Raw genomic sequence first — 27,678 nt, forward strand, 5'->3', positions numbered from 1 at the left:
CCCCTGTCATCTGGAGCTTCTCCTTGAGTTAGCCAGTGAAAATAAACCCTTTTCCCCCAAAAGCTGCTCTTGGTTGAGTGTTTTCTGTCTTCAATGTGAAGCTGATGGCAACAGAACTATACACAGTGATCCAGGATGGCTGACTGGCATTCTTACCCGTTGTCAGGTGCTGTTGGTTTTCCCAAACAAGGTCTTGTGTGAAAGCGCCAAAGTCAGCAGAGTGTCTGAGAGTTCCCCCTATACTGGTCATCAAACCCATGGGAATAAGATCTGGGGATACCCTAGGCGTGTTGGGATTTGGATGTAAAGTACCCTTCCTCCAGTACAAGTTTGGTCCTCGGCAGGTGGCCCTTTTGGGAAGTGATTAAATCATAAAGGCTCTGAACTAACCTATGGATTCATATTTGATGGCATCATTGAGAAGGGATGGAAATTAGATGTGGGACCTATTTGGAGGGTGGAGGTCACTGGGGCATGGTCTTGAAGGGTATGCCTTGTTCTGTGTCATTCCTTCTCTCAGTGCTTCCTAGTTATGGTGAGGGGAGCGATTCTCTCCCTCACAGCCTTCCTCAATGATATTCTGCCTCACTATGGCCCAGAAACAACAGAGCCAGCCACTCATGGACTGTAACTGTGAGCCAGAAACCCCAACAAGCCCAAAGAAGAAGGCAGATGAGGACAAAGAGGCGACAAGAGAGGAAGGATCCAAAAGAAACACGTGTAGGGACAAAAATAGTTTTTCTCTCTAGCCTTTCCATGTCTGGTGGAGGGGGGAGGGCGAAATCTCCTGCAACAAATATAATTTACAGGAAATATATAAGCAGAAATTTAATAAGTATACATTATGTATAGGTAAAAGATACTTAGAGAAATGTGTGAAATTGAGAGATGTGGCTCGAAATTCAGACTTAAATACCATTTCCAGCTGAAACAAAGTAAGAAAAGTATTGGGTCACATAGCTATGGAGGTGTCCAGATTTATGTTATTATTTCTCCATTGATAAAGTCTGGTTACTTCCCACCAGCCTTCTCTTCCTAGTAGAAAGAGGGCTACCTTCTTACCACGAAGATTTCTTTTATAATTAGCTTACAAAGTGAGATTTCTTTTATAGACGTAAATTTCCCTTATGAAAAGGTAAAGTGTCTTTTTTTTTTTTAACAGCTTCTATTTTTGCCTGAATTTTTTGCCTGCTTACTTTTCAAAATAATCCTTATGCCCAAAGAAGTGTGTTTTGGAGTGACGAGCTCTGGCTTTCTGCCATGTGCCTGGGGTTGGCATGCTTTGGTCTGTGGTGACATGGCCACCTGAGAGTTACCTGCAGCCTCCTACACAAAGAAGCAGCTGGATTGCACAGATAGGTGAGACTCTGGACTCTGACAAGAGGAAGCACCGGAAGCCAGGGCTCAGGGTGGACTTGGACCTGGCAGCAGAGGTGCCTCAATGTGTAGGACTTTGCCTAAGGTGTTCAGTCTTTGACTTTGTGGCCTTTTCTATCCTTCACCTGCTAAATGTAGCTTTCTCCGTCTCCTTGTCCAGCCACCCCTTCCTTCCTCATTCTTGGCACAGGCTCTACCGTCTCAGTGATTCGCAGCCCCTTTTCTTCTACAGCCAGGTGGGCCCTGCCTTCCTGTGAGCTTTGAGGTTGCTGATCTCGGCCCATCCCAGTCAGGTCAACTACTTGGTCATCCTTGGCCTCTGACACCATAACCCGAGAAATCCAGCCTAACCCAATCGTATTGGGTAATCATGCCACACCTTAGTGGTTCTATACAAATGATAGCCAAGAAATTAAATTGAAATAAACCATATTACAAAAGTGAGGAGTCAGAGTCAGTGACTACCAGGAGGAAATTGACGGTGAAGAAGGAAGAGGGAACCCTTGAAGTGATATTGTGATGGTAACAAGATTATTTGAAGTTATAAATGATTCATTAATTGTACACTTAAAATTGGTAAGTTTCACTATATATAGGTGATATCTCTGCTTTTGATTTTGTCTTAAAGATTTTTCACTATTCAGATAATCTGAACTTGAGCTCACTACATAGCCCAGGTGTAGCAGACAGCTTCAGGTTCGCTGAGCTGAACTTCCAGACCAGACACAGTTATGGAGGAAGGGATTTATTGAAGTTTACAGATCCAGGAGAAGTTCCATAATGGCAGAAGAAGCTGGCCTGCTTTCCCAGGACCAAGCAGAGAGAGAGAGAAGCAAAAGCCTGAAAGCCAAAAGTCTGAAAGCCAAAAGCCACACAGCAAAGCACACTTCAGGAACTCCAGATAGGCACACTTTGCATATCTTTAGATTGTAATCTCAAACCCACCACCACACCTTAAGACCCGCCCAGTGACACTGCCTCCAGTCAGGTGGCTGCAGATGCAAACTACAAACCAATAAAACATTGAATATATTAGGGCCCATCTATTCAAACTACCGCACCAGGCAAGCTTCAAACTCACAAGTCTCTTGCCAGAGTGCTGGGATTACAGATATGCACTATTACACTTGGCTTATCCCTGATTTATTAATGACTAACAAAATGAAATGATGACATTATCTATGTGTTGATATTATTCAGTTTTCTCTAATAAGAAGTAGGGGGGGGTTATAGTTTTTCCCAAGGCATTCTCCTCCAAGTCTTGCCACACTTTACCTACTCTGCTGACCCCTGCACTTGACCAGAGGGAACTCACTCAGTCTGGCAGGTGTTAGTTATTAGAAGAAGTAGCAGATGTAGAGAAATGTTATTAGTTTCAAACTCTTCTCCTTCCCTCCTCGCTCTATTCTACTCTAATTTCTTTCTCTTTTTCTCTCTCCCTTCCTCCTTTCCTTCCCCCTTCCTCTTCTTTCCCTTCTCTGCCCTTTATTCTTTTTTTTTTTTTTTTTTTTTTGAGAGCAACAGACACAGAGAGAAAGACAGAGGGACAGAGAGAGAATGGGCGCGCCAGGGCTTCCAGCCTCTGCTAAACGAACTCCAGACGCGTGCACCCCCTCGTGCATCTGGCTAACGTGGGACCTGGGGAACCGAGCCTCGAACCGGGGTCCTTAGGCTTCACAGGCAAGCGCTTAACCGCTAAGCCATCTCTCCAGCCCTCTTCCCTTTATTCTTTCAACAGGGTGCTGTGGTTTGAATGTGAAATGTCCCCCATAGACTCCCTAGCAAAGACACACTAGTGACCTGGGAAGGTTGTGGAAATTTCAGGAGATCAAGTCTTGCTGATTGAACTGGGTCGCGGGACGTGGCCTTGGGTAGAAAGTAGCTTCTTCAAAAACTTAGATAGAGGGCTGGAGAGATGGCTCAGTGAAGGCACTTGTCTGAAAAGCCTAACAACTCGGGTTTGATTCCCCAGTACCCATGTAGGCCAGATGCACAGTGGCACATGCATCCGGAGTTCATTTGTAGCAGCTGGAGGTCCTGGCACACCCATTCTCTCTCTCTTTCTTCTCTGTATCTCTGTCAGCTTGCAAATAAACAAAATCACAGTTTTAAAAAAAAATTAGAGGGCTGGAGAGATGGCTTAGCAGTTAAGGCGCTTGCCTACAAAGTCAAAGGACCCAGGTTCAACTCCCCAATACCTATGTAAGCCAGAAGCACAAGATGGCTCATGCATCTGGAGTTTGTGTACAGTGGCTGGAGGCCTAGGAGTGCCCATTATCTCCCTCCCTCCCTCTCTCTCCTTCTTTCTGTCTCGCAAATAAATTTAAAAAAATATATAAACATAAAAATTAGAGAAATGGCATACACCTTTGATCCCAGCATTCCAGAGGCTTAGGTAGAAAGATCTCTGAGTGTTTGAGGCCAGCATGGACCCACAGACTGAGCTCAAGGGTCATCCTGGGCTAGGTTGAGACTCTGCATGGAAAGAAACCAACCAACCAACCAAAGAACTAGACAGCAAGAATGAGCATTTGTGTGCGCGAGGCAGGCATGGGAGTCTGTGCCTATAATCCCAAAACACAAGAGGTGCAGCAGGAAAGACTTGAATTCAAGGCCACCCTCAACTACATAGTGCGTTCAAAACCAGCCTGAGCTATGTGAGAACCACAAATACCAGACAAGAAGCAATTTAGAGAAGGGAAGGTTTAATTTTGACATGTAGTTTGAGGGGAAGTTTCATGAAAGCGAAGGCCTGGCAGGCTGACTCATCACATTGGTATGCAGGAAACAGAACAGCAAGTGGGGCAGGGTCACAAAGCCCAAGGCCAGTTCAATCAGCAAGACTTGATCTCCTGAAAGTTCCACAACCTTCCCAGGTCACTAGTGTCTCTTTGCTAGGGAGCTGTTGCAGTCCGGGTTCACATTGCTGGTAGAAATCACCCGACCAAGAGTAGCTTCTGGGAAAAAGAGATTTATTTTGGCTTACATGGCAGGGGAAAACGATGGCATGAGCAGAGGGTGGACATCACCCCCTGGCCAACATAAGATGGACCACAGCAACAGAAGGGTGTGCCAAACACTGGCAAGGGGAAACTGGCTATAAAGCCCATAAGCCCACCCCCAACATAACTAATCAAATTCCCTGAGGAAAAAGTAACAGAGCACTATATTAATCATCTTCATATCACTGTGACAAAATATCAAGATACATGGGCTGGAGAGATGGCTTAGCAGTTAAGGTGCTTGCCTATGAAGCCTAAGGACTCATGTTTGACTCTCCAGGTCCCACATAAGTCAAACACACAGTGATGCAAGTGCACAAGGTTACACATACGCACAAGGGGGCACATGCATCTGGAGTTTGATTGCAGTAGCTAGAGGTCCTGGTACACCAATTCTCTCTCTCTCTCTCTTCCTCCCTCTCTCTCATATTAAAAAAAGACAGTCTGCCGGGCTTGGTGGTGCACGTCTTTAATCCCAGCCCTCAGGAGGCAGAGGTAGGAGGATCACCATGAGTTTGAGGCCACCCTGAGATAACCTAGTGAATTCCAGGTCAGCCTGGGCTAGAGTGAGACCCTACTTTGAATCTCCACCCCCCCTCAAAAAAAAGGCAGTCTGTTGGGCTTGCTTCAAAAAAAAAGAAGCCAGCCGTGGTGGCACATGCCTTTAATCCCAGCACTCGGAAGGCAGAGGTAGGAGGATCACCATGAGATCAGGGCCATCCTGAGACTACATAGTGAATTCCAGGTCAGCCTGGGCTAGAATGAGACCCTACCTTCAAAAACAAACAAAATCGAGATACACAACTTATAAAAGGAAAGGTTTATTTGTCTCATGATTTCAGATGTCTCACTCCATGGTTATGTAGCCTTGTTGCTTTTGGCTTATGGCAAAGAAGAACATCATGGCTGGTATTTGCCTCACGGTGGCTGGGAAGAAAAAGGATGGATAAGAAAGTGTCAGGTTCCCAATGTCACTTTTAAAGACATGCCTTCGTAAGTAGAGCACCTTATAAGAAGCCCTCCTGCTGGCCAGAGGACCAGCATTTCTGCCTTTGGGGACTGGATCCCATGCTAAGTTTAGACACACCTCGTTGCTCCTAGTGCCCTTTTGCTTTCCCTTCCAGGGCTGCCAATGCTTCTGCCATAGGAACCAGTAGCCTATGCAAAGTTTGGGCATAGCTGCAGTCTCGCTGAGCTCACCTCACCTACCCTATCTATCTGTGAAGTGGCACCAAGTATCTCCAAAGACTGAACTACAAGCAGCACAGAGCAGAGACAAGTGAACACACACAAGCACCAAGAAATGTTATAAGTACTCACTTAAAATAGGTAGGTGAGGGCTAGAGTGATGGCTTAGTGGCTAAGGGCTGGCCTGCAAAGCCAAAGGACATAGGTTTGATTCCCCATGACCCATGTAAGCCAGATGCAGAAGGTGGCACATGCCTCTGGAGTTTGTAGTGGCTGAAAGCTCTGTCATCTCCATTCTCTCTCTCTCAAATAAATAAATAAATAAAATTTTAAATCAAATACTTAGGCAGCTTTAGGGGGTTAAGAAAGCTTTACTCTAAAACCATAGGCTATTGCTGGCAAATATCAGTGCCAGAATTGGTTTGTTCCCCAAACAGTATAAGTGAGCTATTGATCATGGAGGCCCATGAGGTGACCAAAACAATGTAGGCCACTGCCAAAGCACTTGGTTACCCACCAGATCTAAATGATAAGACCCTATTGCTGAAGACACCATAGGCGAAGTCACACGACACTGAGAGAACATGCTAGAACTGAGCTGAAAGCCAGCTACCTGCTGGTAATCTCTTATCATGCTGGAAATTGCTACGTGAGCTGCTGGAGAATAATGGTTACCAGTAGCATGAATAAGGAGTGAATCCCACAAGGTACAAAATCAACCAGCCAGGCAAGAAGGGATTAGAATGACATATTTCAACTACTGAAAGACTACAGCTGACAACCCACATTATTATGCCCAGCAAAATTATCTCAGCTAGTGGAAGGAGAAAGCAAAACTTTCCATGACAAAACAGGCTAAAGGAATTTATGAGCACTAAGGCAGATCTGCAGAACATACTGCACAGAATACATTACACTGAAGAGGGGGAAAAGCACATTAAGAGGCTACAGGAGGGAAAACAGTAACCAAGGCTAAAACAATTATTTAACCAAATGGAGATGAAGAAATCACCAAACACAACGACACTGTCAATATGACAGGGATTAAACATATTTTTCAATAATAACTGAATATTGATGGTCCCAATCAGAAGACGTAGAGTGAGCCGGAGAGACAGATTGGTGGGTAAGGTACTTGCCTAGAAAACCAAAAGACCTAGGTTCAATTGCCCCAGTAACCATGTAAGCTGGATGTATGAGATGGCACATGAACTTATAGTTTGCTTGCAGTGGCTAGAGGACCTAGTGTGTCCATTCTCTCTCTCTCAAATAAATAAATAATATATTTAAAAAGACACAGACTAACAGGGTGGATCAGAAAATAAGACCCTTTTCCTTTCTTTCTTTCTTTTTTTTTTTTTTTTTTTTTTTTTTTGGTTTTTCGAGTAGGGTCTCACTCTGGTCCAGGCTGACCTGTAATTAACTCTGTCGTCTCAGGGTGGCCTTGAACTCATGGCGATCCTCCTACCTCTGCCTCCCGAGTGCTGGGATTAAAGGCGTGTGCCACCACGCCCAGCTAAGATCTTTTTTCTGTCTTCAAGAAACTCACCACATCATCAATGAGAGACACTACTTAACTGTGAAAGGTTTGAAAAAGATATTACAAGCTGGGCATAGTAGCATACACTAATCCCAGCACTTGGGAGGCAAAGGTAGGAGGAGCACTGTGAGTTTGAGGCCAGCCTGGGACTACAGAGTGAGCTCTAGGTCATCCTGGGCTAGAGTGAGACTCTACCTCAAAAAAAAAAAAAAAAATTACAAGCAAATGAAACTAGGAAACAAGCAAGAATGGCTATACTAATATCTGAACAGACTTAAAAACCAAAATTAAACAAAAGAGATAAAGTTCACTTCATACTAAATAAGGTAAAAAGCCACCAAGAAGACATAATTCTAAACATATATGCACCCAATACAGGTGCACTCAATTTCGAAACACATATTCTAGAGCTGGAGAGATGGCTCAGCAACAAAAGGTATTTACTTTTAAAGCCTGACAGTCTGGGTTCAATTTCCCAATATCCATGTAAAGCCAGATACAGGAGGCCCTGATGTGCCTATATCCTCTTTCTTTCTATCTCTGCCTTTCTCTGTCTCAATTTCTTTTTCTTTTTTTTGAGGTAGGGTCTCACTCTAGCCCAGGCTGACCTGGAATTCACTGTGTAGTTTCAGTGTGGCCTCAAACTCACAGCAATCCTCCTACCTCTGCCTCCCAAGTGCTGGGATTAAAGGCGTGCACCACCATGCCTGGCCCTTTAAATTCTTTTGTTGTTGTTGTTGTTGTTTTTTGGTTTTTCTTTTTATTTATTTATTTGAGGGGGTGGAGAATGTGCACGCCAGGGCCTCCAGCCACTGCAAAGGAATTCTACATGCATGTGCCACCTTATGCATCTGTCTAATGTGGGTCCGGGGGAATCAAACCAAGGTCCTTTGGTTTTGCAGGCAAATGTCTTAACTGCTAAGCCATCTCTCCAGCCTGGTTTTTCTTTTTTTTTTTTTTTTTTAATTACTTATTTTCAGAGACGGTGGGGGGGGCAGACAGAGAGAGAAAAAATGGGCACACCAAGGCCTTCAGCTGCTGAAAACAAACTCCAGATGCATGTACCCCCTTGTGTGCATGCATGACATTGCATGCTTGTGTCACTGTGTGTCTGGCTATTGGGATGTAGAGATTTATACATAAGTTATTAGGCTTTGCAGGCAAGCACCTTAACCATTAAGCCATCTCTCTAGACCTTTTTCTTTTAATATTTATTTATTTATTTATTTATTTATTTATTTGAGAGAGAGAAGGGGGGAGAGAATGGGTGCTCCAGGGACTTCAGCCACTCCAGATGAACTCCAGACACATGCACCACCTTGTGCATCTGGCTTACGTGGGTCCTGGGAAATAGAACCTAGGTCCTTTGGCTTTGCAGGCAAGCACTTTAAGGGCCAAACCATCTCTCCAGACCACTGAATTAATACAATAAATATTTTTAAGAGCTGGACAGATGGCTTAGTGGTTTAGGTACTTGACATCAAAGTCAAAGGACCCGGGATTGATTCTCCCGTACCCACATAAAGCTGGATGCACAAAATGGCACATGTGTCTGGAGTTTGTTTCTAGTGGCTAGAGTCCTGGCACACCCATTTTTTTTCTCTCTCTCTCTCTCTCTCTCTCTCTCTCTACCTCTTTCTTTCTCAGTAAGTAAATAAAATACTTTAAAAAATATTTTTAAGTACTAATTCAGCCAGGCATGGTGGCACATGCCTTTAATCCCAGCACTCGGGAGGCAAAGGTAGGAGAGCTCTGTGAGTTCTTGGTCAGCCTGGGCTCAAGTAAGACCCTATCTTGAAAAAGAAAGAAAGAAAGGAAGGAAGGAAGGAAGGAAGGAAGGAAGGAAGGAAGGAAGGAAGGAAGGAAGAAGGGAAGGAAGAAAGAAGGAAAGAGTGCAAATTCTGTTAGATATAAAGTTAGAGATAATCACATCTGTCAGGGCCTGGGAGATACCACAGAGGAAGTGGCAATTTAAACATGAGTGCTGCTCTCGTTACTACCCTGACAACCAGCTCCAGGGAATTAGCAATGGACACTGAGGACACTCAGAATGCATCAAAGCAGGACTGGAGAGATGACTTCCCTACTAAGGTACTTGCATGTGAAGCTCAAGGATCCACATTATACTTTCCAGGTTCCACATAAGCCAGATGCACAAGGTAATCCAAGTCCGCAAGGTCACACGTGCGCACAAGGTGGCGCACACATCTGGAGTTCATTTTCAGTGGCTGGAGGTCCTGGTGTGCCAATTCTCTCTCCCTTTCTTTCTCTCTCATAAAAAAAAAAAACCTCACCTCATCAAAGCAGAAATCCAAAGGTTACAGAGGGATCAACACTAGAGTAGAGAGATCAGAGCTTAGAGAACATTGCAAAAGAGGGAGCAGAAAGATTGTAAGAACCACCAGATTGACAAACCTCTACCCCAATTAACTAAAAAAGAGAGTGTAAATCAATAAAATTAGAAATGAAAAAGAAGATATTACAGCAATTACCGATGAAATTAAGAAAATCATAAGGTCATACTGCAAAAACTTAGACATTTCACCAGATTGGAAAATCAAAAAAGAAATACATTTCTATGTGTATATGACCCATCAAAGTTGAACCAAGATAAGATAAATAAGTTAAATAGATATATGACAAGTGATAACATTGAAGTGGTAATCCAAAATCTCCCAGCCAAGAAAATGTTCAGTTTTCCATGGATTCACTGGAGAACTCTATCAGTCCTTAAAGTAGAATTGAGACCAAAGCTTCTCACAGTATTTCATGAAGTAGGAAAGGACAAAGGACTCCCTAACTCCTTTTATGATGTCAGCACTACATTAACACCACAAATCAACAGACACAAAACAAAAAAGAACACTATCAATCAACATCCCTGATGAATCTATATGGAAAATTTCTCAATAAAAATACTTGAGGGCTGGAGGGATGGCTTAACAGTTAAGGCGTTTGTATGCAAAGCCAAAGGATCCCAGTTAGATTCCCCAGGACCCATGTAAGCCAGATGCACAAGGGGGTGCACATGTCTGGAGTTCCTTTGCAGTGGCTAGAGCTTTGGCAAGCTCATCTCTCTCTCTCTCTCTCTCTCCCCCCCCCACTTTCTCTCTGTCAAATAAATAAATGAAAATAAAATATTTTTTAAAAGCCGGGTGTGGTGGCACACACCTTTAATCCCAGCACTCGGGAGGCAGAGGTAGGAGGATCACCGTGAGTTCGAGGCCACCCTGAGACTCCCTAGTGAATTCCAGGTCAGCCTGGGCTAGAGTGAGACCCTACCTCAAAAAAAAAAACCAAAAAAATTTTTTAAAAAAATACTTGAAAACTTAATTCAAAAACACATCAAAAAATATCATACACCTTCATCAAGTTGGCTGCATTCCAAAAATACAGAGGTGGTTTAACATATATAAAACAATAAACGTAATCTATCACTAAATAGATTCAAAAACACAAATAAAGATCACATGATCATCTCAATAGATGCAGAAAAGGCCTTTGACAAAATCTAGTATCCCTGTATGGAAAAAAAAAAAAAACAAAAAAAACCAAAAAACAGCAACTGGAAAGACGAGGAATGGAGGGGACATATCACAATATAAAATGTTATATAAGACAAATACATATTCAACATCATGCTAAGTAGACAAAACTTTCAAGCATTTCCTTTAAAATCTGGAACAAGACAAGGGTTTTCACTATCTCCATTTCAAACTCATATAATGCTTGAGGTCTTATCTACAATGATAAGACAATACAAAAGAAATAAAAGGGACACAAACGGGAAAGAAAGAAGTAAAACTTTTACTTATTTATAGATGATATTATTCTACACTGGAAAACTCATAGAGCTGATTAACTCTTTCATCAAAGTGGTAGGATACAAAATTAACACTCAAATAGCCATGCATGGTGGCAAACACCTTTAATACCAGCCCTAGGAGGCAGAAGTATGAGGATCATTGTAAGTTTGAGGCCATCCTGGGACTATAGAATGAGTGTCAGATCAGCTTAGGCTAGAGTAAGACACTACCTCAGAAAAACCAAACAATAATAAATAAATAAAATTAACACTCAAAAATATTCATATATATGAATGGCAAACAAACTAAAAAAAAAAAAAACTCAGGAAAATAGTCCCATGCACAATAGCCACAAAAAATTAACCTTGGGATAACACTAAACAAGGAAGTGAAAACACATCTGTGGTGGTTTGATTCGGGTATCCCCCATAAACTTAGGTGTTCTGAATGCTAGGTTTCCAGCTGATGGAGATTTGGGCATTGATGCCTCTTGGAGGGAGTGTATTGTTGGGGATGGGTTTATGGGTATTATAGCCAGTTTCCCTTTGCCAGTGTTTGGCACACTCTTCTGTTCCTGTTGTCCCTCTGATGTTGGCCAGGAGGTGATGTCCACCCTCTCCTCATGCCATCGTGGAACTTCCCCTCAAGTCTGTAAGCCAAAATAAACCTTTTTTTCCCACAACTTCTCTTGGTAGAGTGATTTCTGTCAGCAATGTGAACCCAACAGCAACAACATTTATAAATGAATATGTTGAAACACTGAAGAAAGAAAGACATCAATGAAAACTCTAGAATATGGAACTCTCCCATGCTCGTGGATTGGAAGAATTAATAGCATAAAAATGGCCATCCTACCAAAATAAATCTACACATTTCATGCAGTCCCAGTCAAAATTTTAGTAGCAGTTTTCACAGAAATAGAAAAAATCATTCTTATAAGTCATACAGATGCACACAAGACTTCAGATAGCTAAAACAAATCAGAATAGAAGAGTCCTGGGACTATCACCCTACCTGATTTCAAATTAGACTACAAAGCCATAATAATAAAAACAGCATGATAATGGCACAAAAACAGACATATATGTAGATCAGTGGAACAGAATATAGAATACAGGGATAAGACCATGTAATTCAGCCACCTGATTTTTGACAAACATGCCAAAAATACACATTGGAAAAAAGACAGCATTTTCAATAGATGGTACTGGGAAAAGGAGAAGCTGAACTTTTGATCCACTCCACACCTGTCTTATTGACCTGACGTTAATTCCCAGCAGTAGATAAATTTCATTTATCTTATGTATGTTGTCTTCACATATTCTCTGGATGCTCTTTTTTTTCCCCAAAGTAGGGTCTTACTCTATTCCAGGCTGATCTGAAATTCACTATGTAGTCTCAGGGTGGCCTCGAACTCATGGTGATCCGCCTACCTCTGCCTCCCGAGCGCTGGGATTAAAAGTGTGTGCCACCATGCCCGGTGGCTCTGTTTTCATTTTAAGCCAACCTGTTAGCTGCCTTATCAGTAAGGCATCTCTCTCTGCCACCTTTCACACAGTATCAGCAATTCTAACTCCTCTCTGCTCCTCCCATAGAAAGGATAAGGTCAATACTCTCTTTAATGTTTACACTTCCTCAGCTGTGCTTTCTTTATTAGCTAGCTCTACTTGAACTTTTTACCTATAACCTTGAGAGTCAACAGACGTACTTCCCCTAAAGGACAAGCTCCCTTTTCAGCTTTGCACATGTCTAGTCAGAGTTTACCCTGTGAGGTCGCTCAGTACAAACTTGGTTTGTCTAAGATCATGTTTCTGTGTCATCTTTACATAAGTCACTCTGTCTTCTACAAACCTACGTAAAAAAAATGAAAGTAGGAACTGGAACCAGATGTGGTGGCACACGCCTTTAATCCCAGCACTCGGGAGGTAGAGGTAGGAGGATCACCGTGAGTTCGAGGCCACCCTGAGACTACATAGTGAGTTCCAGGTCAGCTTGGGCTAGAGTGAGACCCTACCTCAAAAAAAAAAAAGAAAGAAAGAAAGAAAAAGAAAAGAAAGAAAGAGAGAGAGAGAGGGAAAGAAAGAAAGAAAGAAAGAAAGAAAGAAAGAAAGAAAGAAAGAAAGAAAGAAAGAAAGAAAGAAAGAAAGAAAATAGGGCTGGAGAGATGACTGAGCAGTTAAGACACTTGCCTGCAAAGCCTAGGGACCCATGTTCGACTCTCCAGATCCCATGTAAGCCAAATGCACATGGTGGCACATGGGTGAGGGCCAAGCAGGAGCTAAGAAAGGAACCTGCAGTTAGTACAAGCATATACACACGTGCAGCCTATATCCACCATCTCTGCCACCAGGGCCCAGGGACAGTCTGCTGTCCTCTGGTGAGTTTTTCCTGTTTAATTTGAACTTATTGGAATAAAAACATGTGTGTAAACACAAGGGCTTACAAAGTGATTTCCTCTTCCAAGGCACCAGTCGCCAGGGGTGACTCTGGGCCACAGTCTCTGGCTTTCAGTACCTCCCCCAAAGCCTGCAGGATGTTTTGCTGTCACCCTAGCTCACTCACACGGGAACTGGCCATCATTTCTTGCTCCCTGTTCTACAGACAGTTCCCGTGGGTCAGAAGGGGCTCTGCCAAAGCTCTTTCTCTCCACTAGCCTACTCCCTTCTCCTACCAACTCCTCCCAAAGAAAGATCCCCTTTTTTAAAAATATTTTTAAAATTTATTTATTTAGAGGCAAGCCCAACAGACTTCCTTTTTTTTTTCAAATGTGAGACTGAGAGAGAGAATTGGCGCGGTGCATCACTGTGCATCTAGCTCAGGTGGGACCTGAAGGGTTGAACATGAGTCCTTAGGCTTCACAGGCAAGTGCCTTAACCGCTAAGCCATCTCTCCACCACTTATTTATTATTTATTATGTATTTACAAGCCGTGAGTATGAGTGAGACAGAAAGAGAGAGGGAGAGGAAATAAAGAGGGTATGTCTGGGCCTCTAGCCACTGCAAATGAACTTCAGATACATATGCCACTTTGTGCATCTGGCTTTATGTGGGTACTGGGGAACCAAACCCAGGTTCATCAGTCTTTGTAAGCAAGCACCTTTAACCACTGAGCCATCTCTCCAGCCCCCAAAGAAAGATTTCTTCATGTCCCCCAAATAAACAAGTTTTTCCAACTTTCCTGTTGAAGGAACAACTGCAGAGTCCCCTCACTGAGTGCAGACCTGGACGGATAAGGGAAGAGCTGCTGAAATCACTGAACCAGAGCTGCTTCCCCATCAGGGGAGGTCCCATACGGCCTTCCTATCTTTGAGAGTGGCTTTTCCTCTTATGATTCAATTCAGACGGTGCCGGTTATTAGGTGAGAGAGCAGAGTTTAATCAGCTGATGACATAAAAAGACTGAGTAAGAGAAAAGTTATCTCTGATTTCCTGTGGGAGCAAGGTTTTACGTTAAGACGAGTTACGTGACAAGCTCCACCCTTATCAGTAGTGCAGTGCAGCAGAGCAAGCTAGCAACCTGATTTTTCTTTGCCTGGTCCTTTTCTGTCCTTACTCAGTGGCTATTTGTAGGTTGTAGATCCCCAGAGGACACTAAGCACCTTTTAGGCACATTACATTGCTTAGATCCACTGGGGTCAGCAATGCCTAGAGCCATGCCAGGCTGTTCAGTGTGTTCTTGACCACCCTGTGGTCCACAAGATAATCACACTTAGCCTTGAAGTAATGGAAACTGAAAAATAAGCCAGGTGGCACACATCTTTGGTCCCAGCACTCAGGATTGCTGTGAGTTCCAGGTCAGTCTGGGCTAGAGAGAGACTGTCTGGAAAAACAAAACAAAACAAAACAAAAACCTTGAGACAGTCTAGCAGCCTGTTCATATCTTTGGGGTGGGACATAACCCAGATGCAGGCAGTGATCTGGACATGGTCTTATCTGAAGGGAAAATGAGGCAGAAGATAAATATTTTGGAATATGATAAAACATACAGGTTATCATTAATTTAAAAATTATGAATATGTAATTTATCAGCTTTATGTTCAGATGAAATCCAAATCATTTTGAGCCAGGCAAAATGAGAGCTCTTAAAATGCATTGGTGTAAACTTTTGGCGTGTCAGTGGACATCTTTGGTGGAGTAGCAAGGACAAGGATTAAAGAGAACTCTATGACATCACCTGGGAAACAATCCACACAGTGCCCAGCACACACAGGTGCTCAGTAAATGTACTATTGTTAAAATGCATTTACTAACCAGTGAACTGACACCCAGCCAGTACTGTGTGGTTTATGACTGTTAGATCATGCTACTTTTTCTCTCTGCTCTGAGGCTGAGCATGCTATTTAGCCATGACTACCAGGTAATCAAGAAGTACTGACTGGGCTGGAGAGATGGCTTAGTGGTTAAGGTGCTTGCCTGTGAAGCTTAAGGTGGTGCAAACATCTGGAGTTTGAAAGTTGCAGTGGCAGAGGCCCTGGTGCACCCATTCTGTATCTCTCCTCTCCCTCTTTCTCTTTCTTGTTCTCTCTAAAAAAAAAAAAAAAATTAATTAATTAAAAAGAGAAGAAATACTGAGCAAGTGCTGGGGGTGTGGCTCAGGAGCAGTGTGTGTTTAACATTCACAAGGCATGCACGTGCACACACACTAATAATATAAATGAGTAAATTAAAAAGGAAAAGGCCGGGCGTGGTGGCGCATGCCTTTAATCCCAGCACTCAGGAGGCAGAGGTTGGAGGATCGCCATGAGTTCGAGGCCACCCTAAGATTCCATAGTGAATTCCAGGTCAGCCTGAATTAGAGTAAGACCCTACCTCGAAAAAACAATAATAATAATAGTAGTAGTAAGGAAAAGAAGAAACACTGAGTAGGTCAAGTTCATGACACAACCCTGGGGACCACCAACCCCTGCGTTTAGGATGATGTATGTGTCTAAGAGCTAACTCCAACCCTTGCTTCTGTTCAAGTAGAAGCCTGGGATGTCAGGCATGGGGTTGGCCAGTACCTCATCAGTTCCTCGTCACTCTGCTGGTGTCTCCTATAGCCTATGTGCCCCACTTCCCACTTTCCTGCTGCTGTTAGTCTGGCTCTGCTCAAACTCCTGATCTTTGTTACTGATCTTTTTTTTTTTTTTTAAGCTTTGCTAAATTTTTTATTTGAGAGAGAATTGTCACTCCAGGGCTCTGCCACTGCAATCAGACTCCAGATGCTTGCACCACCTAGTGGCCATGTGCAACCTTGCGCTTGCCTCACCTTTGTGCATCTGGCTTACTGGGATCTGGAGAGTCAAACATGGGTCCTTAGGCTTTGCAGGCAAGCATCTTAACCATTAAGGTATCTCGCAAGCTCTTGTTACTGTTCTTTTTATATATATATATATATATATATATAATATACATTATATTATATATATTATATATGTATATAAAAATATATAAATATATATTTTAAAGGGGGAAAATGGGAACTCCATGGCCTCCTGCCACTGGAATGGAACTCTAGATGCATGTGCCGCTTTGTGCATCTGGCTTTATGTACGTACTGGGGAATCAAAACCTGGCCATCAAGCTTTGCAAACACTTTTAATTGCTGAACCATCTCTCCAGCTCTGTTACTGATCTTTGACACTGCTTCTGTTTTCTAAAAAAAAAGAAAAGAAAAGAAAAATTGGGCTGGAGAGATGTCTCAATGGTTAAGGTGTGCTCTTTTTTTAAATTTTTTTTTGTTCATTTTTATTTATTTATTTGAGAGTGACAGAGAGAGAAAGAGGGAGAGAGGGAGGGAGAGAGTATGGGAGCCCCAGGGACTCCAGCCACTGCAAACGAACTCCAGACGTGTGCGCCCTCTCATGCATCTGGCTAACGTGGGTCCTGGAGAATTGAGCCTCGAACCAGGGTCCTTAGGCTTCACAGGAAAGCACTTAACCACTAAACCATCTCTCAGCCCTAAGGTGCACTCTTGCAGAGCCTGACAGCCTGGATTTGATTTGCCAGTACGCACATGAAACCAGCTGCAGAAAGTGGCACATGCGTCTGGAGTGCCTTTGTAGATGCACAGGTGGCACATGAGTCTGGAGCTTGTTTGCAGAGGCAAGAGACCCTGGCATGCCCATTTCCCCCTCCCCTTGCAAATAAATATATGAAATATTTTAATTTTTTTTATTTACTTATTTGAGAGTGACAGACACAGAGAGAAAGACAGATAGAGGGAGAGAGAGGGAATGGGCGCGCCAGGGCCTCCAGCCTCTGCAAAGGAACTCCAGACGCGTGCGCCCCCTTGTGCATCTGGCTAACGTGGGACCTGGGGAACCGAGCCTCGAACCGGGGTCCTTAGGCTTCACAGGCAAGCGCTTAACCGCTAAGCCATCTCTCCAGCCCATATGAAATATTTTAAAAGAACTGAAAATTGCAGGCTGGGGACATAGCTCAGTTGGTAGAACACTTGCCCAGAATGCTTGAAGTCTTGGGTTTGATCTCCAGCACAGGCATAGCATAAATTGAGTGTGGCAGCATGTGCCTGTAACTCCAGCACTTGGAAGGCGAAGGCAGGAGGATCAGAAGTTCAAGGTCAGTCTCAGGTACATATTAAATTTGTTAGGTTTGAGGCCAGCTTGGGATACAGGGTGATTAACTCAAAGAGAGAGGGGGGGTAGGGAGGGAGGGAGTGAAGGAAGGAAGGAAGGACAAAAGAAAGATGATTGCACGCAAGTCAACCTAATGCACTGTGTCCATTTGAAGAAGAGGAACTGGACGCTTGGAGTGATTCATTAACTTGGTGAAACATCAGGCGTAGCATAGCAGGATCTGGATTCAAAATTCAGCCTATCTTCTGAACTTGTTTTTCTTTGGTGGGGGTTTCTCCCCCTCCCCCTGTCCCTTCTCCTCTTCCTCTCCTTCTGAACTTCTTAGCATACTACCTTTAACCAGATATTAAGAACGTGGACTTGGGCCAGGCATGGTGGCGCATGTCTTTAGTCCCAGCACTCGGGAGGCAGAGGTAGGTAGGATGATCGTCGTGAGTTCGAGGCCACCCTGAGAGTATATAGTGAATTCCGGGTCAGCCTGGGCTAGAGCAAGACCCTACCTCGAAAAAAAATAAAATGTGGACGTGGGAACCAGCTTCTTGGATTTGATACTGGGTTCATCCTGCCCAGTTAGTAGCTCTATGACTTTAGGATAAGAACTTTTCCTTTGGTACTGTCCAACTGGCAGGGTGGTTCTGAGGAGTGCATAAGGAACTCAGAGTAAGTACAGTTCATGGCACAAAGCGCTCCACAAGCGTTAAGTCTTGCCAGCTTCAGATTTCCTCTAAAAGCAGGTTTTCCAATTATAGTAAAATATATCAATCCCCCCCCACACACACCTTTGGTCTAGTAATATCATAAAACTGTGAAATTAATGGAAGATCTTATAATGCCAGGTAGGTAGGAGGTGAATGTCAACGTTGACATCTTCTGTCACAATGTCCCAGCTCTAGTGGCGCTGAAATCCCAGTCTGGCTAGACACTCCTAGAGCCCTCCCCTCCTCCAGTCCTTTCCATGGGGAAGGAGTAAACTGGCGGTGCGCTTTTTGAAGCGTGTCGCTGTGGTTTGTCATTCTTGGCAATGAACCAGGGAGCATGCAGACTGGGGAGCGTGGAAGGATGCCAGTGTTTGTTGACAGTCCCTAAGTCAATCCTAGTTGGCGACATTTCCCCTGGTTAGAGGTACCTAGAGGGGGAGGTGTCAAGCTCAGCCCCAGAAAGCGCTGGGGGGGGGGACTGGAGTAGGTTATTTTTAGGCTGGTCTCCACCCCAGCGCGCGCACGCAGTCTGCAGCACCCCGGCGGGGCGGGCGGACCCACGCCGGCTGCGGCGGTCCAGGACCGGGGTGGGCGCGGCCCCTTTAAGAGCGGACTGCGGCCACGTGACCGCGACGTCGAAGCAGGAAGTGTTTGAGGAAGAGGCTCCGGGCCGGGTGTGTGGAGATTGCCCGCGCTCGTTCATGTCTGCCGCGGGAGGGGGTGTCCCAGCGCGCAGTCTGGCCGCCCCCGTCCTGGCCCCGCGGCCCCACCGGCAGGTGAGTCCGACGGCGGGACCCGACCCCGCGGCCAGGGAGCGTGCGTGGGTCTCGGGCCCGAGGCGGAAGTGCGCGCAGAGCCGCGCGGCCTGGTCCCGCGGGCGGCTGCGTCCCCCTCCCTCCCCGGGTCCCGCGTGGGCATGCGCGCCTGCTGCGTCCCTCCTTCCCTCCCTCCTCGGTGGGGGGGGGGGGGGGTCGAAGAGAAGGACCCTGCCTGACCACCCCCCCCCCCGCAACACAAACCAGACACAGATGCTGAGTTCTTGAGCCAAGCCCGTCTCCCTTTTTCCTCCTCCATCTCCCCGAGCTCGGCGATCTGCTAGCCTAACCTTTTGCTCCTCTCTCCACTTGCTTCTAGGGTTAGCAGGGCATCAGGATGAGCTGGTCACCTTCCCTGCCAACCCAGACATGTGGGGCCTGGGAGATGAAAGAACGACTTGGCACTGGGGGATTTGGAAATGTCATCAGGTGGCACAATCAGGTAGGGGCTCTGGGCAGGGCTGGGAGAGCAGGTGGGCTCCTGCTGCTTGGGTCCTGGTTGTTCTGAATGGGTGGACACGCCCTCACCCGCCACCCCCTTGGCAAGGAAGGGGACCAGGAAGGACATGTTAATACTTTATTACTAACTATATTGAACTATTATTAAAGAGAAAATCTCTCAGCCTGAATTAACATATTAGCCTGTCATGCAGGAATACATCATATACTGATAAGGTTGCAGAACATACAAGGCTGGAAATTTTAAAGGACGAGACCAATAAAGTATTTTTAAATACATTTATTGAATATTTTAAGAATTTGTTGCTTGTATTTGTGGTACTGCACATCACAAAAAACATATCCATGTGAAAGATTGACATTACTATTGAGGATAATCAATGAAGGTCCATATTTCAAATAAATTTGAGTGATTTGGACTGATTTCTTTTGGGATCTGGTTAGATTTTCATTGTTTTAGTCCTTTTGTGTCTGACAATTTATTTTTATTTGTAGTTATTTATTTGAGAGCAACAGAGAAAAAGGCAGATGAGATAGAATGGGTGCACCAGGGACTCCAGCCACTGCAAATGAACTCCAGACATATGAGCCCCTTTGTACATACATCTGGCTTATGTGGGTCCGGGGGAATCAAGCCTTGAATCGAGGTCCTTAGGCTTCACAGGCAAGGGCTTAACCGCTAAGCCATCTCTCCCGCCCCAATTTTTTATATTAGGTGTCCTCCCACATATTAGTTTGTGCTGGTGGTAGCTGCCCTGAAATTCTTTGCAGCATTTTTTTTAAAAAATATGTTATTCATTTATTTACAAGAGAAAGAGAATGGGCATGGCAGGGCCTCCAGCTACTACAAAGGAACTCCAGATGCATGTACCACTTTGTGCATCTGGCTTTATTGGAGAATCCAACTCTGCTCGTTAGACTTTGCAGGCAAGTGCCTTAACCACTGAGCCATCTCTCCAGCCCTCTTTGCAGTAATCTCTGTAAGCCACTTGTGTACTGCATGAAAGTTCTTTTACCCAAATGGGAAAATACAGTCCATAATAATGCCTAAGTGGGACATTTCCACTGCAACACTTCTGTAGCCCTATCCACTTGCTCTCCTGAGTACAAGGTATAACATGTGACCATCTGATGATTTGGGAGAGTGCTCTGTGGAAGCTTAATTGTAGTTATTTCCTTTGGTTCTTCTTTTATTTGTTTGTTTTTTAATTTATTTATTTGAGAGCGACAGAGAGAGAGAGAGAATGGGGGCACCAGGGCCTCCAGCCACTGCAAACAAACTCCAGATGCAGGCGCTCCCTGTGCATCTGGCTAACGTGGGTCCTGGGGAATCGAGTCTTGAACCGGGGTCCTTAGGCTTCACAGGCAAGCGCTTAACCACTAAGCCATCTCTCCAGCCCTGTTTTTTATTTTTATTTTATTTTATTTTATTTTTGTTTGAGATGCTAGTCTTGGCCAGTGCCTGGAACACATATACCAAACCCTGTCTCACCAAGCAGCCAAAATTAAGTTCCTGACTCCAAACTCAGACCCACCAAAGTTCATGAAGGAGGTACCTAGGTTCTAGTTTAAAAGTTGTTGAATGCCTTCTCAACTAAGGGACTGCTAACCACTTCCTGGAAGCAGAGGGTCACCGAGGCTGCTGGCCAGCTATTTCAGAGGGTCTTTCCAGATAGTCATCCTCCTGAGTCACTTAGTTGGAAGACATTCTAGGCCATGCCCTGAGCACTGAGCTAATGGAAGGAACCTGTGAGGAATGTGAGAGCATGGTGGTAACATTCACACACCCAATTTGGGAAGTAGGAGTTCTGCAAGTCCTATGGGTGAAGGTGCCTTAGAAATATTGCCAGGTGTGTTGGTGCACACCTACAGTCCCAGGAATCAGGAGGCTGAGACAGGAAGATTGTGAGTCCCAGACCATGATGCAACATCTTGTCTTGTAGAGAGGTCCAGGTGAAAGACTGGATTGGCTGATGGTGGTGGCAATGGAGAATGGTGGGCAGATTTAAGATATATGTAGGGGCAAAATGAACAAGATTTGGGGGCTGGAGCGATGGCTCTGCGGTCAAAGGAGCTTGCTTATAAAGCTTGACATCCCTGGTTTGATTCCCCAGTACCCACTTAAAGCCAGACACACAAAGTGGCACATGTGTCTAGAGTTCATTTGCAGTGGCAGAAGCCCCTGGTCACCTATACTCACTTTGTTTTCTTTCTCTAATAAATAAAATATTTTTTTAAAACTGAACAGGATTTGGGGTGGGGTAGATGGTGGAGGAAGTCAGGGAGGAGTCAGATATTGACACAGTGATGTTGTCTGATGAGCCTGCTGTGTCCAGGAAACTTCCTGCCATGTTGTGGTCTGTTGTTCCTCCATGAAGGAAAGCCTGTAGGCCATCTGAAGTGCCTAGGGCAACCTTTAATCCTTGATGCAGAGCAGAGGATGCAGCGTGCTCTCTATGGATGGGCTTCTTTTCCGAGCCTTTTGAAGCTGAGATCTGGTGGTTGGTTACTTAAATCCAGTCAGTATAATCCTTGTGCTCAACATTATATATCGATTCAGTGTGCTTTGTCATGTCTACAAGCAAGAGAATATTTGTAGCTATGAGGACAAGTTGCTTGAAAGAGCCTAAGTCAGAGCAGTGGTGCCTGAGTCAGGTTTATTGTTGACTGAGGGCCTACTGCATGCTGGCATCAGGCCAGGTGTCTTAGAATTATTGTCATAATTGCATAACAATTTTTCTTTTCCTTTTTCGAGGTAGAGTCTTCGCTATAGCCCAGGCTGACCTGGAATTCACTAATGGAATCTCAGGGTAGCCTCAAACTCATGGAGATCCTCCTACCTCTGCCTCCCAAGTGCTGGGATTTAAGGCATGTGCCACAGCTTCTTAACCCTACACACATGCTTAAATTTTTTAAATGAAAATGTTACGTGTTATTACACCAAGATCCTGGCTAATAGCTTTTCAAAACAGAATTTTTTTTAAAAAGGTTTCGCATGTCACCTGAAACTTACTAATGTAATGTTATCAAAGAACACTTACAGGCTTATACAGACCACTGGGGGGAAAAAACAGAAAAGCTAAAGAATTGTGTTAAAAGTTTATTTTTTTTAAATAATTCTTCCTCCACAGTAAGGTCATATTATTAAGTAATCAATCCATTCACAAAATGTGTCTGCATCTTCTCTGCCGGCTTCTGCCACTGTCACTGTGTATTTATGAATGCGTCAGAGGAGAGATTCCTTAGCACTGTTATTTTAATAACTTGGGAGTAGGTCTGTTGTCCCTGGGGCTCTTATCCTTTACTGTTTGCACAATGAAACCCACAGAAAGTTGAAAAGTAGGCTGGGCTCCCCCTGCCAAATCCCCCACTTCCTCCACCATAGATCCTCCACCTTGTAGTTCCCCTATAATCCTGCTACCCCCAAAGTTTCTCTTCTTTATTAGACTATACTTAGAAGATTGCTGGTTAAATTTCCAAAAATCATTGTAATTTCGACTTTTATAATTTTCTGTTCTATGGCTCCCACCCTCATTGCCACATCCAGGTCCTCTATAACCAGGGCTACCTCCAAAATTCTTGTCTCCAGGTCCTCCTCCATGCCCATCGTAGCAGGCCAGGTATCGTACATACTCCGGCTTTCTTTTCTTCCTGTTTGTGTGGCTTGTAGTACAGAGGATTGAAGAGGCTGGGCAAGTGCCTATGTCTGAGTTATACGCCCAGCTTTATCTTACAACCTTTATTCCTGGGGTTCCCGGTCTCTCTCAAGGGAAGAACTATTGCTGAGGAAGTATAAGCACAGAGAGGCTGCGAAGCATACCCACAGAGACGAGGCTAGCAAGGAAAGACGCCAGCAGTAGAGGCTCCGTCTGTCCCAGTCTTAACTGTGCACCTCCACCGAGGTGCTTTCTTCAGGGGGCGACCAGAGCTAGGGCTGCCTTCAGAACATTTTCAGTATGTTACAAGTACTCCTTTTTCTCCACCATCAATCCATCCCATACCCTTAATCCCAAGGCTCAGCACAGACCATTTGTCAGTGAAGTTTAGATGGGCTGGTATTTTCAGTAAACCTTTGTTATATACAAAGAAAGAAGGTGCTAACTTCAGGGACCTGAGCCTGCAGCATCTTTGAAGGACAAGGGGTGGGACATAGCTCGCAGTTATACACAGCTTGTTTCATATCCTAACTATGTCCTGTAACTTGAGAGGTCTGTTTACTAGAAAATTGGATATTGAGGGAAAGAGAGATGGCTTAGTGGTTAAGGCACTTGTCTGCAAAGCCAAAAGGACTCAGGTTCGATTCCCCAGGACCCACATAAGCCAGATGTACCAGGTGGTGCATGTGGCTAGAGGCTCTGACATGCTCATTCTCTCCTTCTCACCCTCTTCTCTCTCTCCCTCCCTCCCTCTCTCAAAGGAAGAGCTGGGTGTGGTGGTGCATACCTTTAATCCCAGCATTTGGGAGGCAGAGGTGAGAGGATTGTTGTGAGTTTGAGGCCAGCCTCAGACTACATAGTGAATTTCAGGTCACCCTGGGCTAGAGCAAGACTCTACCTCAAAAAAAAAAAAAAAAGAAAGAAAGAAAGAAAAGAAAAGAAAAAGAAAAAGAAGGAAGTACATTGGATATTGAGGCAATTCAGGCCTGGTCTCCTTTTCACCAGAATTGAATGAGACTTCAGGGTGTGGGGTTCCAGGCAAAGTCAAGTCTTCCACCGTGAGGCAGAATCTTCCTAGTCTGCCTCTGAAGGACCAGGCTGAATGCTGATTTCTCAAGCAGGTGTTATTTTTTTAATGTTTTTAATTTTTTTATTAACAACGTATTTCGTATGGATATGTCATGTGTTGGTACCCTCTTTTCCCTTGTCCCTGCCCTCATTCCATTGGGGACACTCCTCATTGGAGTTGCAGATATTCCCCGTGGGGTTGTGGTTTATGCGTTGTGGGAGCAGCAATTATCTTTGGGGGTAGTGAATGCCTCTGGGCATGATGTCTCAACCTGTGGCTCTTACAATCTTTCTGCCCCCCTCTTCCGCAAAATTCCATGAGCCATGATGGGTGAGTTTTTTGTTTTGTTTTCTGAGTTAGGGTCTTACTCTAGCTCAGGCTGACCTGGAATTCACTATGTAGTCTCAGGGTGGCCTTGAACTCTTGGTGATCCTCTGCCTATCAAGTACTGGGATTAATGGCATGTGCCACCATGCCCAGCGGTGGGTGAGTTTTAAGTCTACTTCAGTGATGAGCTCTTAGGAGCCTCTGGATCTCTGCTTTGATAAGTGTTGAGTATCCTCAGGGTCTGTCTTCTTCACCCTGGTGCTGGTTATCAGGTTCAGCATGGAAGCAGCACTCTTGCTCATCTCCCCAAGTCCTCTGTGGTTTCAGCTGTGGCTTGGCTGAAGTGTGAGGGGTAGTTTATCCCTTCTGGTCTTGCTACCTTCTGAAAAAGAAGAACAGATTCTCCAACAGAGAGTGAAGTTCAGCATAGTTTAAATTGGACACGCATTATTTAGGGAGAATTTGATTATGTAACCCCTCTTTTAGCCAAAGACTAGTGAGAGCTTGACACTGGAGAACATGATCTTTGTCTCTATAGGATTTTGGTCCCAAATCCAGATATAGGCTACTTGGCACTGAGCAGATCTCTTAGCCAATCAGAAAGCTATTGGTTACCCACTGAGGCGGTGTGCCACTATTGCACTGGCATGTACAACTTGTCAGGGTGTTTGCTTCTGAGTAGCATAGACCTCTGGTTGCTTAGACCGTTGTTAGCCATTTTCCTGTAGTAGCTCATGTAGTGCTTTCCAGCACTAGACAGACAGGCAAACTGTCTGGGGACTGGCTATCTTCTAATTTCCAGCCAGGTCTCTCCATGCTCTGTGTCAGCAGCATATGGTGTGTTCAGCAATAGGGTCTTAGCTTTCACCTCAGGTGGTGCTTTGACAGAAAGCTGTCTTGATTTGGGGACCTCATAGGTCCCTGATCAACAGCTCAATGTGGGTAGCAACCAGTCCCTGGTATTGGGAGTTACATGACAGAGACAGAGAATTTTTTTTCTTTTAAGCTTAGGCTTCATCTACCCTTACCAGAGCCCTACTTTTCAGGTTTTTTTTGAGGGTTACATTTTTTAGGTTATCTCCAAGGATAAAGGTTTCTATGGTGTCAGCTCATTTTGGATTTAATTTTGTTTGTTTCCCCCCTTTTCTTCCCCTCCCCCCAAACCTTCCCATCCCTATTGTATGGGCCTTGAGTTGCCTATCAGGTCTGTCAGCCACTCCAGCAGGTCCAGGTTAGGAACCACAGATAAGTGACACCATGCAGTGTTTTTCTTTCTGTGATTGTGTGAGTTCACTGACTATGATCTGTTCCAAGTGTGTCCGTTTTTCTACAGATTTCATTGTATCATTTTTTTTCTTAACTGCTGAGTAGAATTCCATTGTGTAAATGTTGAAGCCCATGTTTTTTTGTAACAAAGTCAATTCTGTTTGAGTTTCTGTTTCAAATGAAACAAGGAAACACTGGATTGTTTTCAGGAACTTCCTAGAGGCAGATAAGGAGCACATCTCAGACATCCCTAGACCTCAGAAGTCAGCCTTTTTTCCTGCAAATGTAGAGCTAACCTGAGCTGACCACAGGTAAAAAATATCAATCCTAGTCTCTGTATTCAGTTATTCCAAGGTAGGTAGTTTTACTGTTTTCAGTTTCTTCAGTCTTCAGTGTCAATCTTCATTATAAAAGTCTGTTCTAGCTAAGATGGGCCAGGTGGCAATGGTGTGTTGGCTCCACTCTTTGTATTTGACAAGAGACTACATGTATTGGGTACCCTGACGAGTTACCTAAATTACCAACAGATCTCACTGTCATGTTTCATGACCATATACTTACATTGCTTGTGAAGACAGAATGTCCCCTTCAAAGATCTATGCCTGAGTCCCCTGAACCTTTGAAAGAGTGAGGGGGGTGGCAAAAGGGAATCAAGGTTGCAGGTTGACTCAACACTGCTAATCAGCTGGTCTTAGATGAGACTGTCCTAGTTACCTGGGTGGACCCCGTGTCGCCACAGGGTCTTGAAAACTGGAAAAGGGAGGCAGGAGAGTCTGTCAGAGGAATACAAGGTAAGAAAGATGCAATTGACCATTTCTGGTTTTGAGGAGTAAGTAAAGGGTCACAAAGAATGTGCACGGGCCCTAGAGGTTACAGAGAACACATGTTCCCTTAGTGCCTCCAGAAGGGAGGCTGGCATTGATCTTGACATTGCCCAGTGAGGCCCAGTTTAGACTTTTGGCATACAGAACATTAATGATAAATTTGTGTCATTTTAGACCACCAGATTTGTGGTTAATTTGTTACACCATCAATAAGAAACTAGTATACTATTCTGTATTTTAAATTTAGCCATATGCAGATTTTGAGCATCGTGATTTAAAGTTTCAGTGTCATTCTGAGATAGTATACCACAAATGACAGCATTTTCTACTACACTGTTGCTCACGGTGCTGTCATGGAAGTGTCTGAAAAGGAATGATTGTATCAGTGCTTTTCCCCAGGGCAGCCTGTATCCTCTCTCCATGTCAAATTCTGCTTTCCTCAAGTCTAGGCTTCTCTGGAGATTGCATCTGTCTGGAAGCCAGTGTCTTGGTCCATTCTGTCCTAGGGTAATAGAATTCTTGGGGCTGGTAATTTGTAATGAACAATTATTTTCTCAGTTTCAAAGCCTAGGAATCCTAAGATGCAGTTACTGATATCTGATGAGGGCCCTCTTGCTGTCCTTTGGTGGAAGGTAGGATAAGAGGAGGCCCAGCTCGCTCTTACCTCAATGTCTGTCCATCCATGGCTGCTCTTACGACCTAAACACCTCTCAGCATTCTCTTTCTTTTTGGTTTTTCAAGGTAAGGTCTCATTCTAGCCCAGGCTGACCTGAAATTTACTATGTAGTCTTAGGGTGGCCTCAAACTCACTGTGATCTTCCTACCTGTGCCTCCTGAGTGCTGTGATTAAAGGCATGCGCCACCATGCCTGGCCCCACATTCTTAACTCTTAATATTGTTTCAAGAACATTTAAACCTCAACATTCTAAGCCCAGCTTGCAGCACTGGTCAGACCTGCCATTGGTGGAGCAAATGGGACAAAACTGCTTAAATCTCAAGACAGAAAGGAAGTGAAACTGGAGACTTTTAGAAAGAGTTTACACTTCCTGAGCTGTAACAGTTTCTACACTGATAA

General features: G+C 44.4%; 1 protein-coding gene across 2 annotated transcripts in view; it reads left to right on the top strand.

Annotated features, from left to right (window-relative positions):
* The first annotated feature begins 18,829 nt into the window (after nt 1–18,829).
* Nucleotides 18,830–27,678, top strand: part of Ikbkb (inhibitor of nuclear factor kappa B kinase subunit beta) — a 54,648-nt gene continuing 45,799 nt past the window's right edge. For both annotated transcript variants that reach the window (XM_004669018.2, XM_045131160.1), the window contains exons 1-2: nt 18,830–18,963; nt 19,322–19,444. In XM_004669018.2, coding sequence (XP_004669075.1) covers nt 19,340–19,444 — 105 coding nt within the window. In that variant the 5' untranslated portion in view covers nt 18,830–18,963; nt 19,322–19,339. The remainder of the gene's footprint in view (nt 18,964–19,321; nt 19,445–27,678) is intronic.

Source organism: Jaculus jaculus, chromosome 12, assembly GCF_020740685.1.
Source record: "Jaculus jaculus isolate mJacJac1 chromosome 12, mJacJac1.mat.Y.cur, whole genome shotgun sequence".
Classification (NCBI taxonomy): domain Eukaryota; kingdom Metazoa; phylum Chordata; class Mammalia; order Rodentia; family Dipodidae; genus Jaculus; species Jaculus jaculus.